Source organism: Falco cherrug, chromosome 1 (genome assembly GCF_023634085.1).
Source record: "Falco cherrug isolate bFalChe1 chromosome 1, bFalChe1.pri, whole genome shotgun sequence".
Taxonomy (NCBI): Eukaryota; Metazoa; Chordata; class Aves; order Falconiformes; family Falconidae; genus Falco; species Falco cherrug.
In genome coordinates this window covers 85,663,826-85,683,008 of record NC_073697.1, presented here as the reverse complement: position 1 = coordinate 85,683,008, position 19,183 = coordinate 85,663,826, and the positions used below count along the sequence as shown (strand labels likewise).

General features: G+C 40.7%; 1 protein-coding gene across 3 annotated transcripts in view; it reads left to right on the top strand.

Moving 5' to 3' along the window:
* Positions 1–14,107, top strand: part of GALNT9 (polypeptide N-acetylgalactosaminyltransferase 9) — a 274,492-nt gene extending 260,385 nt beyond the window's left edge. For 2 of the 3 annotated variants that reach the window (XM_055699769.1, XM_005445205.4), the window contains 2 exons: positions 6,017–6,184; positions 6,931–14,102. In XM_055699769.1, the coding sequence (XP_055555744.1) occupies positions 6,017–6,184; positions 6,931–7,077 (315 nt within the window). In that variant the 3' untranslated portion in view covers positions 7,078–14,102. Of the gene's footprint in view, positions 1–6,016; positions 6,185–6,930 lie in introns of all 3 variants that reach the window. The other variant, XM_027814008.2, reaches the window with a different exon arrangement.
* The last annotated feature ends 5,076 nt before the right edge of the window (positions 14,108–19,183 follow it).

Here is a 19,183-nt window from a genome sequence, read left to right as displayed (position 1 = left end):
CAGCAAGTGTTTTAATATATTAAATAAACACTTTTAAAGCCCCTCTTCTAATCAGCCTGGGTGAGTATAGTTGTCTGTTATGTTTAGCTTGCAGTTTCTGACATTTTTCATCTCGAGCATAGGGCATAAAATACCCCTACTGAGCTGATATTTGGGTTAGTTGTACGTGCCTACTGAATATAAATGAGTATAAACATGGATGTGCCCTGCTGGTGTGAAAGCCTCTTGCTATTCAGCTACAGCCTTGTTTGGTTTTCATACTTTGCTATTCTGACAAGAAAATCACCAGTGGTTTTAGTGTACATGTGGTTCCACTGAAACCAACAAAAGTCAGTCAAGTGTTTAAAGAAAGCAGAGTTAAGGGTAAAATCACTGTTCATCTGTGATAAAATGTTCTTTTCCTCTACTTCTTACCCTTCTATTTCTCTTACACATTGCACAACTCTGAATGGTGTTGTCCTGCATGACCAGTGAAAAATAAAACCGCTCCACTTGTTAATGATCCATGAACAAAATGCCTTTCCCTACGTGTGTTCTCAAGATCAGTTTTTAGCATGATAAATCACATTTTCAGTGACATCACCGTTCAAATTTCTTTATTCAAACAGGGACAAGCTCTTTTACAGGTGCTCCGGAATGCATTCAGCCTGAGTTTACATCAGTTTAGCTTATTGAATTTGACTTGAGCTAAGTCAGGGTAAGCTAACAGTCAGGAATATCCAGACAAGGTTTTGCATCAGTCTAAGTCGATTTCAAAACTCGTTTCACAGAAAAGCAGTGTGCTTTGCATGTCTTCGTTGGCTCTGAAGTTTGCATCTAATCCCTTTCAGGAAAAAAGGTTTGCAAATACTGCTGGGAGGAACAGTCCCAGGGCTAGAGACAATTCAGAAACAAAGGAATAGACGGGGGTCTTGAACAGCCTTGCCTCTTTGTGTGGCCTCTCTTGTTCAATCACCTGTAAAGGCCATTGGCTATATATAGTAGTACATAATACTCTTTTGTTGTAAAACAAATTTTAAAAATGGGTGGGATGGGAATGGATACAGCCTGCCAAAAGTGGTATGTGTTGTGCTTCTTAGAATGGTTGCAGGACACGCAGGTTTTGAGCTGTCTGTGAGCACTTAACACAGCCTCAGTGGAAATATTCGCTGTCTCAGTGTCTGTCTTGAATGCTGAGATGTGGAGCTGATTATATGGTATGTGAAAGCAGAGGAGAACTTAATAAAATGGCACCCTGGGATAGAAAGGCCCCAGAAAACAGCTTCCTTCTCCACCTGCCTTTCTTCCCTTTCACACCGAGAGAAAGAGGAGGTGCTGCAGCTGGGAAAGGAGAACTCCCTTCGCCTTGAGATCAAGCAGAAAGAAGCGAGATCTCAACGTTTGGATTCCTGGAGCTTGCAGCTAGGCAAACAGATGGCGTAAGAAGAGATGAAAGGCTTTTCTTAAACTGTTCCTTGAGTGCAGATACTTAACGTTTTCCTTGGAAGAGCTATGGCTTTCCAGAGTTGCACACCAGGTAGCAGGTCTGATTGCTCAGAGCAGGGAGGATGAAAAGGTAGTTTGTTCTCCTGCAGGAAGCAGTGGGTGAGATTCTGTTAACAAATCTGGAAGTTTGGTAACTTGTGATCCGTTTGTCTTGCGGTGACAAGTGTTCTGGGGGCTTAAGGTGTTTTGGATTCCCATATAGCTTGCTGTTTCAGTCTCTGTGTCGGCTGACAGCTTACCTTAACCTGCAGGGCTGAAGGATTATTAAAGATTTCCTTTTGCTTGGAGAACAAGAGTGAGTGAGAGGGATTAAATTTAGTGTGGAAAGCTACCAGACCCATCTGTGTAACTGTTTTCTACAAACAGTTATCTGTTGTTACTTTGTGGGGTTTTTTTGCAGTTGACTTGAAATTAGCAGGAATGGATTTTCTGAAGTCAAACCCTTCAGTTAAAAGCTGGCATTTACTTATCACATTGCTGCTGCTGGAGGATCACCTCCCATAGGCAGCACCGCTCACTGTTCTTGAACCAGATATGGTGGCTTTGATAAACAACCTTTGACATCTTTTCCATTCTGCTCAGATTTCTGAATGTTGACGGGAAAACTATCCTGTGTTACCATAGGTACAGCAGATAGTATCAGGATTAGATCTTGGAGTATTTAATGGAGCACTTAGCTTCAGTGTCATTTATGTGGATCCTGCAGCTCTTCTCAGATAAAAGAGAAAAGCTGAGCAAAGGTCCATCCTCATGTGATGTGTAAAACCGTGTTTGTGTTCTGCAGCTTGCAGTGGGAGTATGTGGGTACCTAAGCCTCTCAGCCCATCAAGACTTGCACAGACTTTTTTAATGAATGGGTTTGAACACTCCTTAATAAAGGGAACTTTGTCACTTGATTTTGGCTGGCTGACCCTGGGAATGGATTTGGCATGGTGTGTAATGCCCACAGTTCTAATGCAAATTCAGAGGTTGTTTCTTTTTTGGTATGGTAGTGGCACTTAAGATACAGCAGGTATATTTTTTCACTATTCCATTGACTCTGTATCCCAGTTCCTGGTTTCTAGTCTACAGTAATAAGCAACTTATTTAATGCTTATTTTATTTTCATAGTTTATGTTGTCTCTAGGAAGTTATCATATGAAGTCTTTGGAGGAAGATGTTATTAATCATGTAGTAGTTTCTTGAACCTTAACTTCTGGCCTGATTTTGCAGAAGCAAGCACTAAAGCTTTACTGTGTAGTGTGGTCTGAACTGAGATAATTTCTTGTTATTGGGGGTTTTTTTTGGAATTTAATTTCATTGTAGGATAAGCCTAAGCTTTTATGACTGTTGGAACTCTTGAGAGAAAGTAGATTCAGGAAAACTAAGCCCATGATGTTCCATTTGTTTCATCATTGTAGAGATAGCAGTTCCCTGCACCAAGCTGTGTCTGACTGAGCTGTCACACAACCACCACGTTCAGTATTGGAGGTAGTTTATAACAGAAGCAGAAGATATACTAACTCTAAGGCCTAAGCAGAAATGGTACTTTCTGCTTTGACAGGCTTCTATATAACAAGGTCTTTCCCAAGCGCACAGCTACTGTTAGATGCAGAGCATGTGCAATTCTGGCTATTGGTGTTCTAAAGACAAAGAGTATTTTAGACCATTCTAATATTGGCGCAGAAAATGTTACTCATCTTAAACCGCAGGGAAAAATGATCCTATACTACAGAGCAGGTAGCCTCCTATAAATAGCCCCTTATAAACAGGGGTTCTGATTATCTAGATAAGGCAAAACTAACCAGATTGCTAAGGTGGTATTTTGGGACCTGGAGAGATATGACAAGAACTGCAAGATAAACACATTTCTCAGTCAGTGTAAGGTTCAGCTGTGCCTGCAGTTCACCTGAACTATGCTGAGTGCCCATTGGATTTGAGAAGTGTGAAATACAGAAGATTTACTGTAAAAAAAAAAAAAACCAAAAAAAAAAAAACAACCAAAACCAACCCAAAACCAACAAAAACCAAAACAAAAAAACCACAGAAGAGTGTGTTTGGGTTCCGTTCCCCTCCCTCCTCCTCCTTTATGTAGGGGCGGGGGAAAGGAAGTTAATTTGTTTGAGCTGGCAATCCATTTATATTTTGAATCACTTTGCTTGCTTGACCTTCTTTTGCATATGTCCCCCATACCCTTATAGTGAAAGGAGAAAAAAAAGTCTTGATTTGGTGTGTGCAGACAGTGCCTCGATGATGATATTGCTCATACCAAGCTGCATCCTCATGTGGCTATCCCTCTGCTCGCTCTGATGTAGGCTCTGTCCTAACTCTGTGCTTCACATGGTTGCTCTGAACAGAAGTGGCAGGTGGGAAAATGAACACACATTTTGTTAAAGGGTGTCTGGTCTGGGACTGAGTAGACCATGCTCTCTTTACCACCAGCAAGATATATTTATTTACAGTATGATTCTTCTGAGTTTAAAAGGGATGATGGTAGAAAGCTAGACTTTAATTCAAGGGGTTTTGATTGACTCTTAACGGTATCTCATGCACTGGTCAGTAGCATCCAATAAGTGGCAGGCACTTCTGACCTTCCTTCCCTCCCTTGTTAAGTAATTTCAGCCATATAACAGCGATAAGACCAGACAGGCAGTGAATTCCCTGGGTTATAATTGCATTTCTTTGGTGGCTCAGATCTTCACCCTGCAGCACCCAAGCCATGTAGCTGACTCCATTTTGCAGTCTCTTGGCACCTGGGTGCTGCACTCGACTACTTCTAGGGTAAGAGGGGCAAAATGCTATGCTGGTGTCATGACTGTAGATTTAAACACAGAAGTGAGAAGTAGATACATCTGATTTGACTTATTGGCCTGCTGCCAAATTAACATCGTGCACTTTTGCTTTAATGTGCATTGACATTAGCCTCAATAGGCTCTCCCTCAACTGTGCAGGAAGTAGCAGTAATTAAGAGGATTACTTACTAATTTTTGCAACTTATAAATGAGGACTCCATTGCTATCATAGTTGTCTCAGCGCAATGTGATATAGAGTGAGCTGACAGAGCCTCTTCTCCCTCTAAATGAGCATCCTAAGGCCACCCTTAAGGCTTTGAGGCTTTATTTGAATACAGATTGAAACAGATCACGGTAGAGGAAAAACAGATCTGGAAAAGGCAGAATAAAGAGTTTGAGATCGACGTTCTTTCCTCAAGACTCTGTTCTTCAGGCCTGCTGTCATCCAGGCAGTGGCTTCTTGGGTTGCAAGAAACCTTTCAAGGTCCCCAGTGCATCCCCAGGAAAAGCTTTTTTCCCCTCCAGCGTGCCGGGACGAAGGCTGGTGCCTGCTGCCTGCTCTCCCGGGAGCCCGCGGGCTCAGTGCTGGCTGTTTGCCCTCCACGCGTGCTGTGCGGGAGGCCGTGCCGTGCCATGCCAGCCAGCTCCCAGCGCTCCCGGAAGCAGTGGCAGCCTCCTCCCCGACACAACGCCTAGCAATGTGAGAAGGCAACCGGGCAGCCGCCTTCTGCTTGCAGCAAAAGGCTGCGAACACAGCAAAAGTTCTCTTCATCACAGATTTGTATTCTGATTTTGTAATTCTGACAATTAATCTTGACCAACAAGAGCCATCCACAGATATTCTTTATCTCGTTAAATATTTTCTCTTGGTCCAATATTAATGTAATAAAATATATTCTGGCACACTGAGATTACAAGAGGCCAATTTCTTTCCCTCACCTTCTACATGAGGATTTTTTTTCTTTGAGGGCCATTTTATTGTGAATGACTTGAGGCAAGTGAAATCACCACTTAGAACAGAAGAAACGCTAAAAAAAAAAATTACACTCCTGTAAAAATCAACATGAATAGTTGTGCCTGCTTAAGTATATTTTTTTAAATTAATAAATCCTCTAAAATAATGGGCCCTCACCTGAAGCCTCTAATTACAGCCAGTAGCATTTACCACATCACTAAACTGCAGAACAGCTAAGCCTCACACAAAACTGAAACATCCAAGTGTGATTCTTTGTTATGTAAGCCTGAAGCATGTGTTAGCAAATTTGCTGCTATTTCCTTCGTGATTTCCTTTTTCCTCTCGTATTTTTGGGTACTGGTTGCATGGTTGGATTTTTTCAGTAACATTTATTTACAAAACCTAATTAGACTTGTTGCTATCAGTAGCCTCTAACAGAGCTCTAAGAACACACTGCGCGGCAAATTGACATTGTGTCCTTGTTAAATTAACTCCTGCTGAGTGGGTATGATTTACATATTGATTATTTCACTTTCTTGATTGCCCTTTTGCAGTGAAATAGAGGGTAGGGAATGGTGGGGAGCAGAGGTGTGAAAAAGGGAATATTGTGTCCTACGAGTTTCCCAAGCTTCGCCCTTGATCAGCATGTGCCAGAGCGGGAAGGTCCCAGTGCGCAGCGGGACGAAGGGCTCCTCGCCCACGCCAGGGCAGAAGCTGGCAGGGAAGGCAGCTGCCGGGGGGCCTTGTGCCCACCGCCAGGGCCTGCAGCCGCCGTCACAGCCCTCCCTCTCCTTCCATTCCCCAGCTCGTCCGCTACAGCTCCGAGGGTGTCCTGCAGCTGGGGCCGCTGGGCTCCACCGCCTTCCTGCCTGACTCCAAATGCCTCGTTGACGACGGAAAGGGCAGGACGCCAACTCTGAAGAAGTGTGAGGATGTCCTGAGGCCAGCACAGAGGTTCTGGGATTTCACACAGGTATGGAAGAGCTCAGAGAGCCTTGCAGAGATAACTCGGAGAGGAATGCTGCTCTAGAGGATGTTTAATGAAAAAACAGGAGACCTGGAGAGGACTATTCTAGGAATCCCCTCTTGTGCCTTCTAGGAATAGTCAGATGTGTTTTCCTTAGGTCATGTGCTATCCAGGAATTTTCCTATGTTATTACTAGGAATTTTGGGGTATGCTTTTAGTTATCCTTTCTTGGAACATTCTCAATTTCTGTAGTGATTGTCAAGAACATCCTTGCCAATTTTTTTCAGTGTCTAGGAGCTTTTGTTTCTAGAAATTTTCTAGTATTTTTCTATTTCTTTTTTTTCTAATCCTTTCTATGAATTTTTAGATCCAGAGCTTTCAAATAACTTTTAGGATTTTTGAAGACATCCTTACAGTTTCTGGGATTTCCTGTTTCTTGCGGTCTGTATGGATTCTCTGGTGCTTTTTAGAGTTTTTCTAATGATTTCCAGGAAATATTCTAGCAATTCCTAAATCTAGAATTATCAAGGAATTGTTTTGGCACTTTGTATAGACTAACTTCTAGGAATTTCTAGCACTTTCTAGGGCCTTTTATCACTTGATACATACAGAACTTCCTGGGCATTTTACAGTGCTTTCTAGGGATTTACAGATCTAGCTTTATTTTCCTTCTAGTCTTTTCACCTTTTCTATTCCTTCTTCTAAATCTTTTTTTCTTTTTTGTTTCTTCTTTTCTTTTTCTTTTTTCTCAGAATGGTCCAATCATCAGCAGAGACACTGGCCGTTGCCTAGAAGTGGAAATGTCAAAGGATGCAAATTTTGGGCTCAGATTAGTCGTACAAAGGTGCTCGGGGCAAAAATGGATGATCAGAAACTGGATAAAACATGGCCGACATTGATTGCTGGGGCCGAGCAGCTGCTTCTCCTGCCCTTGTCCATTGCTCAGTGTGCCATATCTTGCAAGGCATTTGTCTTAAAGCAAATTAGTTTGAACAGGTCTTGGCTCTCAAGAATCCTCCATAGTTGGGCATTCAAAGAAACAAAGAAACAAACAAACAGACGCACCCACGAGGCACATACATGCCCTATTTGACATTCCCTGGAAAAGGAGTTTTCTGTTGATTTGGAAATCTGCTGAAGATGAGAACACAACAGAAGAGTGGGTTCCTTCAGCTCTCCTAGAGGAATTATAGACAGATGTTTCTATGATGAGTTCAAAGGAGAGATCCTAATACTGCCTCATAAAGAGAGTTCTCTGATGGGTAGCGTTCTAGCTTTAAGTTATTGACTGGTGCACAACTCCTGTGGTGAATAATCATGTGCCTTTTTTATTGTACTTCGTATATAAGGGGACTGGAAAAATCCTACCTTTTCAGCATGTCTGGTCCATTGTACTAAACAAGGTGATCTGTAAATAGCACTGGAAATATAATATAATGTACGATAAATTTCAAGGCTGATGGTTTAGGAGTCTCTATTTCTACAAAGAGACTGTTCTGCAAATGTTTACAGGTGGTTCTCAACCTTCAAGCTGCTAAAAAGCAGCATGAGAGACCTCTTCTAGTTAGACACAGGTAAATGCTGAATAGGTAAAATAGCCACATGCTCCATTATGTAGCCACATTTCACATTTCTTGGCTATAAAGGCATCACAATATAGCACTTGCCTATTTAACTTTTGAGGCAGTAAACATCCTAGTAGATGGGTGGATTTCTAGAGGCCTCAGCTGGCCCGCAAAGTTCCTATCCTGCAGCGCTGTGCCACAAACTGCCTGGAAGCTGCATCCTCGTCACTTCTGAAAATAAGTTGACAGACTTAGGCACCATCTGTGGAATTTAACAACTTGAATCTTCCATTTTGTTACCCATCCTGTGAAAATGTCAAATGTGAGCAAATACGCTTTGTGAGCACTGTCTAGACAGATTTCCTGAATAAACCAACAAAGTCTTTTCAGTATTTGAAAAACAAACATAAACTAGTGATAAGAGGACAAATTAGAGCACGAACTAGGCAGCATATATAAATACTGTTACTTTGAAATATAAATATTTTACTGTAGTTGACCCATTGACAGCATCTTTGTGAACCTGAATTTAAGAATGTAGCCAGTGGTTCAAGCAGTGTCTGTGCACAGGGAGGCGGAGCAATGGCAAGACCTTATCCAAAAGGCTGTCTGAGCTGATGACCGCTGCCAGCGTCAGCGGGCTTTGGACGTGGGGCCATGGCAGACAGTTTTTCATTGCAGAAGATTCAGTCATACTGAAGGAGAGACAGAGATGGTGTGTTAACTTCACTATTTACTATTTTATAGTAATTAAAAAAAAAAAAATATCTTCTTTTACTAAGTCAGGAAAATAGGTAATTGCAGACACTGTGGTACCATGAATCTTGGTGATCTGTTTCTTGAAGAGCTTTTGCCATTGCTATTTCAAGGCATGCTGAACAAAACAGAATGGAAACAGTTAATTTTTCAAGGGCATGACATGTAATAAAATATTTACTTTTAACATGCAAAATCTATCCGTTCTTGTCAACTCTTGGTTGGTATCTGGAGAGCATATTGCTAGATTTTGCCCCAATTTTATTTTTGAAACAGAGTGTGCAAGATGTAATACAAAGCCAATTCTTCTGTAGTTTATTTGTGGCTAATTGCTGATCTTTGTCATGTGGATCAGGTTATACATGAATACAAAATTCTGGTTGAGAGTCTAAACATAAAAATGTTTTAAATGCTGTGTTTATGGTTAGCTGGACACAGCCTCTTGAATGGTGTAGTAAGAGCTGCAGGGGCAGGTAGCATCTTTAAGAAATCAGACAATACAGTAAAAAATCATGGACAAACTCAGTATTCAAGCCTTCCTGGAAGTCTCAATCAGGCAGGAAGTTTCGGGGTAAATACGGATCAGGAGCAAATGCCCGTTGCCCTGCATTTAACCTCCGCGTGTTAACCTGTTAGAGAACTTAAAAGGATAGTTACCCTCTGAGGAGCAGGTGTTGAATGCTTTGTACAGGAGCTCTATTTGCAAGTGACTTTTCATCTACTCTCCAGATAGAGTCTTCCCTTTTAATTTGCATGAAAGCTGTATTCTTTTGTTTACTCTGACAGAGTTTTACTCCTTGAAATATTTGGTCGAGGGAGGTGAGAAGGCAAAAGAAGGGAAGGACTGTTTTACCATGTGAGCTTTTTGGCGAGTAACACAACAGGTCATTTAGACCATCTGTAGTCTTTCTAATGAGTAAGTGCTAACTATTTTATATGAAGATGGCTGGAAGTTGAAAGTAATTATATATCAGGGTGACTACTACATACCTAACTATTAGAATATAAAGTTATTATACTGAACAGAAGCAAACATGCCACATGCTTCCCACCCCCACCCACCCTTTTTTTTTCTCCTTGTCTTGAATTGACAATCTACATTTGGTCCTTGATTAGCAGTAGGGCAGCAAGCCTTTCAAATCCTTGGTAAATGAAAAAGGAAGGCTGAATATTTGGAAGAATACCAGATTTTAAATTTACTATCCTAAAAGGAGTTTAGCATTTGCAGTTTAGGAGCTTGGAAGCTGAGAGGACCAGGTAGATCTATGTTTACTGGCAAAGTTTTCAAGCAAGCGTGACAGCCCTCCGCTCTGATGCCACCATAAGGAATGTGAATTGGTTGTCTTGGAATTTTGCCTCTGCACGTTTTCAGTGCCCGATGCAAAACATGTGAATGTGGCCACACTGTCTAACTGAGTGTGGTCAGTCCTGGCAAGCTTTGAGTGCTGAAGCCACAGGCTACAGAAGGCTTGCAAGAACCAGACTTTCAGTGTAAGAAGGAAAGCAGGTTTTTGTTCATAGGTAAATGGCTCTGAGATGTACAGAATAATGTAAAAGAATTCAATTAACTCTTAAAAGTGGAGTTGGTATTTTCTGTGATTGTCATTTTTTTAAGATTTACTGAGACAATTTCTTATATTTGGAAAACACATCTGTTGGATTATTTTTACTTTAGTCATTTTATCTGTATGAACCACAGCTTTGGCTGTGGTATTAACATGGTGACTCTGCATGTGAGAGGGTCTTAAATATTCTCTCATAAAAGGAATAATAATAAAAAAAGCCTTGAGTATTATCTGTTTTAACCAAAGTCTATGGGTCTTTTGTTAGCATTTCACCCCTTAGTATGATCTGAACTCCTGCTTAATGTTGTTTTAAATTTTCAGTCTTGTTTCCCACAGTGCAGCAGTCCAGATATTATGAAAAGTATTTAATACAGTGTACTATGCCTTGTAGAGAAAACTCAGATCAAAATCTTCAATTGTAATTTTGTTTGATTTAGGAGATTATGGAGTTAAATACTAGATCCTAGGACAGAAGAATAGGAAGTAAGAAAGAACATCAGATCCAGTACACTGCTGTCAAAGGTAAACCAGGAAAAAAAAAAACTTTTGTAAGCATGTCAAGATGCCTAAAAATTAATTTGAGTCCTGGGAGTGTGTGTGGGGGGGTGTGTGTGATAAGCCCTTTCTCCTTGGAGAGCTATAAACTATTTTCCAAGCTTAATTCATTCTTAACTTGATTAAAGCCATTTGTTTGTCAGCCAAAATTGTCCTCTAGCTTTATTGGCGTATTGGTTCCTAAGGCATGCTAACCTCCAGTGCAAAGCAACAAAGAGAAAGAAGAGTTTAAAAAGGTGGTGTTGAAGGACCCAGCTGGGTTCTCCTGCAATTACGTAAAGATCTATATTGTGTGTATCCATGAGGCATGAATGTTCTTCCGGATTGTGTTCCACAACCAAAAAGCTAAACTCGGGTTCCATAGAACTAAGACAAAAATGTAGAAACTAACAACAGGTCTTTGTACGTATTCTGAAACTGCTGAACAATCTTATTTCATTTCAGTGAGTAATTTGGGGCTTGGTGTGTCTGAAGATCAGGCCTTCACAGTCCTTTGTTTATATTCCATCGGCCCGTGCCTTTTTAAAAACTGTGGTGTAGTCGATGAAAACCTCACTTGCCATGTGACAAGGGGTGTAATCTATCTGACACAGGACAGCTGCAATTTTAAGTACTTAAGCCAGAGCTAATAAGATTTAATTAAATAGCACCAGTCCTAATCTGTTCTTTAGATCAATTACACAGCATGTAATTCCTTCAGTATCCAGTATTCATTTGAAATGGTTCATTAACAGCCATACTAAAGCACATTATGGCCTATTTTGGGACCTAGTGATTTGGGTTGTAAGGAGAACTTTAACAGAAGTTGGAGTTCAGAGGGAGTTCGACATTATTGTTATTCAGTTAGGACACAAATACCTTTGATTTTTTCATGAAAGGCTTTGGGAAGGGGGCCAACTGTCAGAATTCACTTAATTGAAGGTGTTTCTAGCAATGATGTTCCATTTTTGACTGCTGCTATTTTGACTGCTTTCTTCTTACTGCTAAAGTCAATCATGGGGTCATGCCACAGATAATAGATGATATTGCAAATTAGAAGAACCATCTAACAAGCTGCTTAGAAACCAAGGAATGATCAGGTCTTCACATGTCTCTAGATCCAAATGCTACCAAAGTAAACATAATATTCTGTTTTCTCTGGAAAGAATCCCAAACTTAACACATTTTTGTATTGCTTCATCAGGAACACCGATTCAAGAGACCAGTGTAGTGTGTGTACCTCTAAATCATATTTTGCAGATACAATTTGATTTTGTGTGTGTGTGACATTAGTGGACTTAAGGTGAGAGCTGCAGTTACTGAGTTAATAGAAAATACATTAATTGGCACTGTGGTCTACTGAAGTATGTGCATCATGCATTTATAGCTTCCTGTGTCGTGACAGGGATATTCTTGAAATATTAATGCATCGAGTGCATTGTCCTAGAGATGGAGTCTGCTTACCTAGTGAAATAACAGAACTCAAGGAGTGAATAATGAAATTACATAGCTAATAATTCTCAGTGAATTTGGCAATAAAGTGTGTCAATATTTACATCTTCTAAAAATGTAATGAATTAGCTTCAGGTTCTCTCTTTACAATCTCCCTCTCTTACTTTGATAACTGTTGAATATACCTCATCCCTATAAACATCTGGGATGCTTATGCTGTGTGAAGACTTTAGCTGTGTCTTCACAATGCCCCAGCCATCAAGGGCATTAGAAAAAAGAGATATATAGTGACCTCTTTATACGTTGTAATGGATTTTAGAACGGTTTCACAAAATACATTACATTATGAAAGCATTAATGATATATAACTGAAGGTATTGAGTTCATGGGTTGCCCTAAGTAAAAACTATGGGGTTTTTGGCCAAGAATACAGACTTATAAATACCCTAGTGCAGCAATATATGGTAACCTGATTTTGAAGAACGGAATTTCTGAATCAAGAGCATTCTTCAAAGGCTTGAAGAAATGCTTACTACTTTTCATAGGTTTACAGTTCTCTATTGGCCATCAACAAGTATTGCATAGTTTTCAAACTCTTTGTAGTAAGTTTAATTTAAAAAAAAAAATTAAGGCAGCAACTAGAATGCAAGTTGTGACTGCAAATATTTTTTCATTATGTGGCACATCATCAAATCAACTTGTATTTACACTTGAAAAGTTAATAAATTACTATGCATTTTACTGCTGACATGAGCTGCATTTTTTAACATTGTACATTTGGACACCTTGTATTAAAATTTGAAGTTGTTACAAAGGAAAACTAGAAAAGCAAACTATACATGCACTTTAAAATTTAAATTGCATGTAGTCTGCTCTGAAAGGTAGCCAGCCCATTTTTGAGGTGAGCACAGCACACTTTGCAGCAGACTGCAAGCTGTTCTAAAGCGGATGAGCTCTGTGCATGTCGGAGGAGATGCATCACCACACACTCATTAGAGACTGAGCCCCTGAGCGTGCGCATCCAAGACTAGACTGATAATAGTATAGACTGTGATTGCCTCGTGACTGGCAGACCTGAGGGGATGCTTGACTTACTGTCCGAGTACAAAGACATACTTGTGTAATGCTTGCAGGTACCAATCCACACAGCAGTACAAGCTCTGCTCTTGAATGGTCCTGTGGGGACTAGTTAAATGCTCCACAAGAAGCATTCAAACATGGATTAAAAAAATCCCCATAAAAAAAAATTCTGACCTTGCAATCACCATTCCTGTGAAATCATTGGGGACCATGGGGAAAAATACGTTATTGAGCTGCAGCCAGGAAGCTGGTGATGAAAGTGTTCTCTTTCTAGGAGTTGTGCATTGGAGCTATGTTTTAGCAATTCAGATGTGTAAGAGCACAATTGATCTGTCATTGATGTGTTACTGTTCTAAAGAACATGACCAAAGAAACAGAAAAACTTAAGCTTCCCAAATTGCCTAGTTAATACAGAGGACTGAAGGATATCCCACACCCTGTGACCTAATCTCCTACATCAACCGAGAGGCCAGTTTGCAGTGGTGTAAAATGTCATTGTTCTGCTGCAGCCAAGGAAGTTGTGGCTACTATAGTAATTTTTACCATCTGTAGAGCTGGTCTGTTGCAACTGATGATGTTGCTATTGATTTGCCTTTTTTTTTCTGCTTCTGAAGTCACTTTTAGCTGCCCAAAGGCAATAGAAAGGAGATATGAATTGCTTATGAACTCCCTTCTATACTGTCATACTTCTACCAGAAATCTACATAGCCCATCACCTCATCATTGAAAACAGCCGATAATTGATGTTCAGAAGAGTGAAACAGGAGACAGGGAAAATGTAGAATGATCCTTTCATAATATATCTCCCTCTCATTTCAAAAGGGAAGGATTCCCCAAGCCAGAGGCTATACACAATGATCCAACCATTAGATTTAATAATACTGTGGGCCTGTACATATTTAATCTAGTGTTATCTCTGGATGTCACAGCCTCCTGTTGTAATAAATAGCACTATTGCTGCGAGTCAGTATGTCTGCTTTTCATTCCATAGGATGCCCTGTAGTTCTCTTATGGCAAAAAAACTGTGAATAACGGCTGCCAACTCTTTTTTTAACACCCTTCTTAGTTTGACCTCTGTCATCCTCTTTTAAAATATATTTCAGAACTGGTTGAGTGACATGCGTTTTTTTGTACTGCTAGCAAACATCGTGAAAGCGCAAGCAGATGCTCTGTGTCATATATTGGATTGGGTGATAGCACGGTGAGAACTGATCGGGTTCTTGAGCCGCTCAGCAGTACCAAACATAAATTACTGGGTTTAACATTGATTTTGAATCTCAGCCAGACTGTTCCTCCTCTGTTAGTGTGTATGGACAAAGTTTGCAATTTGTGATCAAAGTGCAGAGAGCATCAGAGAAGGTATCTGATGCCTTCTTTCATTCTGCTAGAAAGAACTCCCTGCCCCGCTCCTCCTGCTAGGAGGCTGTAGGGCCCACCCATGGGTTACAGTTGTGTGACAGGACTGAACGTGCTTCTGCGTTCCTGACTCTCCTGCATGCCTCTGGCTCAGCTGAATTAACTGAGTGAGACTTGAATGCTGCATAAGCCTTCTCCTTCCTGATTTCTGCAGACAGTGACTGGCTGAGTCGAAGGGCAGCTAGCTGTTAAGTGGTTCCCTGACTTACCCAGAGGAGGTAGGGTTGCCTGTGGTCTTCAGGTGGGCAACACCACAGCCGGCCTCAGAAGGAGTAGCCTGACACAGCCTTGGCAAATTTAACCCCGTCTCCAGGATCAGTCTTTTTAGGGCAAGGCATTTCTTCGTAAATCCACACTGGGGACTCTGTAGAACTGTTGCTCTGTTGCTAGCTGAGGCATTCTGTGGACTTAATTTCCAGTTATAATCAAGCCAGCATTTCTTGGAAGGAGAAATACCACCTTTAAAGGTACCATATGCTTGCTAGAATGAGTGTTTTGTGAATAATATCCAGCAAAATTAGGTTCACATAAATATTTTGTCAGCAGTTCTGCATCTGACAGCATTTGTACGGCTGAAATTACCCTAATTCTCAGATATTTCACTGTGAAGAATGTATATTATGAATGTAGCCACCCCTCTTCTTTTTTTGATCAATTAATCTTCATGAATCAATTGCGAATCATGAATATGTGCCTATAACTGAGCATTAAGTAGCAGCGATAATGACTTTCCAGCCTGTACATTGCTTGGTTATTTTTTTGTTTAGTTTTCTTCTGGCTGTTGTTACTGTAACGTAGCTGAGTACCTGTATTCGCCCTTGTATTAGCCCTTGCATCTGGACTGGTTATCTGGAATTTAAAACAAGAAAATAAGGACTGAGGTATTTTCCTGTCTGTATCGTTGAGGTAAAAGCAAACAACCCCTATTCATGCTAGATTTATGAAATGTTTCTAACCTGCGAACAAATCAGAGAACTTACTTCAGTGCCAAAAACTAATGATAATCCTAAGCACCAGCAAACAACTCTGCCCTTTTCATGCAAATTTAGCACAACATATTTCTGGACTGTGTTCTTCTTATCATAAGCTTATCTCTACTGCTTAACAGTTCTCCAACTTGCCTTTCAGGTTGTTCTCACCTTCTTCTATTATCTTATTTCCTTAATGTAATTATGTAACTTATTTTCAGGTATGTTACTAATGTAGACGACCTGCATGAGCAAAAGGAGCCTTCTACAAAAATAATTCTGTCGTTTGCAGAACTTAGAGGTAAGGGCATGATCAGCGAAGTGATGTGACGTTCATTAGACCATATGTACAATTTTTAAGAGTCTATTATTTGTTTTCGAAAAGCCAGGCAGAACTTCCGAACTGCCTTTACCTTGCTGACAGTGGTGGCTGTAACGTGACTCCTTGGGAGGGCTCAGCCGGCAGAAAAAGTTACCAGGGAAAAGATTGTGGTTTAGCGTTGTAACCTGGAGTTGTGGAAATGGGATGATAAGGGAAGGGCAAGGCATATCAGGATTACCTTGAATTGGAAAAGTGGGAGTTAACGGGAGAGGCTGAGCTGCGCTGCCAATCTGGAAAGTGCGAACTGACATACAGCAATTCACTGAGTGATAAGGCCCTGGGTTCTTGACATGACTAACTGAGCTTTAACAAAGAGATTTTAATCAGAATTCAGGAAAGACTTTTCTGCTTTTACAGTTTATTATAGTGAAAGCTGCCTAATCTGTTGATAGAGCTCCAAAACACACACAGGTTGATGCTGTCGTGTGTTAGCAGTGCAACATTTGCCAAAGCCTATTGAAATTCTCAATGTACTTCAAGTGTTGGTGTTCTGTGCAGAACATGGTGCCACCTATCAGCAAGAAGGAGGAAATTAAACAGCAAAATGATTTATTGAAACTGAAGAAACTGCTATTTCCGTTGCAAGGCTGAGGTTTTGTATTAAAAACCAGTTAGCAAGATGTTTGGCCTGTTCAGGATGGTATGGGTAAACAAGGAGCTGGCCTGGCTGGCTGCTGTCTTCAAGAGGAGGTCCAGGCTGGACAAACACTGGATGCTCTCGTCTTGCTGACCAAATGGCAGAAAGTTACGAGAACAGAATCTGCTTCAAGGGTGCAAAATGCAAGTCAAGCAGATCAGCTGAGGTCCAGCTCACTAAAGGTAAGTAGTTAAATATTTTTGTGAATCTGACCCTACATAACTTCAGGTCCAGTTTTTCTCTTTTTACATGGTATTTTGAGTCACTCTTGAGAGCAGAGTGTAGGCTTATTGAAGTGACATAGGTATTTTTAAAATGTTTTTACTTGTTCTTTGGAAGGGTACATGTTGGATTATTCTGTTGGAGTTTTTATTTGAAGTTCTCTGAATACATCCTAGCATGTCCAAGCCATGCCCTCAGTCTCAAGCTATCACAATACTGAGGCCCAGAATACTGCATTGTGCTGCTGCCTTTTTCTGAACAGAAGCAAAGTTCAAAGCTTCAGTGGGCTCCTAGGGGCAGTTGAGGGATTTGTGTTGTGTTCAGCCTTATCAGAAAAAAGTCAGGACACTTTTCATCTCTTGGGAGCCTGCTTTATATTTTGATCCTGGAGCCAAAGCTCTTTCCTTAAGTCTGAACCCATTTCAGAAACCCTTTTTGCGATCCATCAGGCTGGAGTGACACAAGGCTCTTCTTGTTCTTTATACCAGTGCTTCACTCGGTTTAGTAGAAGGGGACTCCGTGTAACTATTAAACCTATTTAAAACCTTATAATTCTAAAGTTTTTGAAGAACTTTCTTCTTTGCATGAGCGCAAGGCAAAATGCTGGACTTTTAGGGGTTTTTTTCTTCCTTTTCCTTTTGAAATGCACTGATAAATGCAGCCAAAAATTTAGTCTGAGGTGAATGTAAACAGCGTCACCCTGTCTTACGGATTTGTTCTTTTGCACATCAGCAAAGGATTCATCCCAAACAAGTAGAAGAACCTGGCTACTTAGAAAAATAAGGCCCTAATTAGTTAATTTGTGCTCGGCCTGAGGAGTTCGTGAAAATTTGGAGGCCTAACATGCTTATTGTGGTCACAAGGACCAGAAGATACCAAGCAAATTTGGCTCACAGCACCAAAGGAAAAGGTAAAATACAGGTTTCAGGATTTGTTTTGGTTTTGTAAGCTTAAGAATCAAAGAGCTGTTGAAGTGGCAAGCATAGAAAGTAAGCTGGTGCTCTTAATTTCTGTTTTGAAATGTATACTCCAGTTCCTTCAAGCATTTCATAGTGAGAATCGAAATCCAAAGAGAGCGGCACAAAAGTAAACTATCAGAAGCCTATCACAGCATCTGCAGAAATTTCTAAGCACTGATGTGACTCTCGTTATTATATATCTGAGTGTGTCACAGACACTAACGAACCTGGTTTTGCAGTATCTTTGTAAGGTATCTTCCAGCTCACAAAGAGGAGTTGCAGTACAGGGAGGATGAGGACTGAATTTGTCCTAGCTCATTTTAAACACTTAACCAAGGAGAATGTCAGGCTCCTCATCATTCATGGGTCTGTCTGGAGGGAAAAGAGGCCCCAGGAGCAAAGAGCTCTCTTCCTTTTCCTCTTTCCATTTACCTCTCCAGAAATTCTCAGGTTCTAAAAGCCACTAAGGCAAAAAGCCTCGCTGAAGTGGTTCACCAGTGGAAGTCAGTACAAAGCAGGGTGAATACCATGTTTCTTGAATGAAGCAATGACAAGATGTGCTTCCTCCATTACTCATACACACAGGGAAAAGTGGCTCATGATCTTCAGTGGAGTTTTGGCTTTAATGCTGAGCAGATACGGTTAAGCTATGAGGAAATTAGATGTAATTGAATGCAATATGGTGGGTGAGAATGTGCCCCCTCAGACCCACAGTTAAGCACAATGGTAACTTTCTGGCCTTCAGAATAGCTAGTGCACATTTACACAGTACATTTATCCTAGGTCTTTTCTACTTCAGTGGTGTTCTTCTTCAAGCAGCACATTACCAAACCCCTTCAAATCCTCTTCCAAAGAGAAGTGTCACCTAGAGAGAGTGGGTTTTTCAGGAGCAGCTTCGGTTGTGTCTTGAGGTGGAAGTCAGCACATGTTTCGTTGGGTGCTGGTTCTGAATTAGTTTTTATGATTCTGTTTCTGGCATCATTACTCCAGATTTCCAGTCTTGCTTTTCACCATCCATAGCAGTTTCTCTGTTCTAAAATAAATTCAAATCACACTCTTTATTTCCGGCCCTCCAATCCTAACTGCTCAAGATTAAAACATCACAAAGCAGATCAGCACTGGAATTTAAACAAAGGAGAGAAAAAAAGCCACCAACAGGAGGGAGGTTTCTGATCTACTTAATGATTTATTTTTTCCATCCCTGTGAGCATGCAACTCTTACAGGTAAGAAGATGTGTCTAAGTCAGTCCATGATGCTGAATGTGGAAAAAGTTTGTCCTAAAAGGAAGCTCTGTGCACTGACATGGTTTATGGAAAGACAAGGGGAAGGAGCTAAACTATAAACATATATGTTATTTTATTGTCTGGAGAAATTTCCCACTGAAATTCTCCTGCTTTCTCTTCATGCTTGCCCTGTTTCTACTGCACGCTGAGCTTGGCTGAGCTGGTATCCTGCTGCTTTGTGGGTC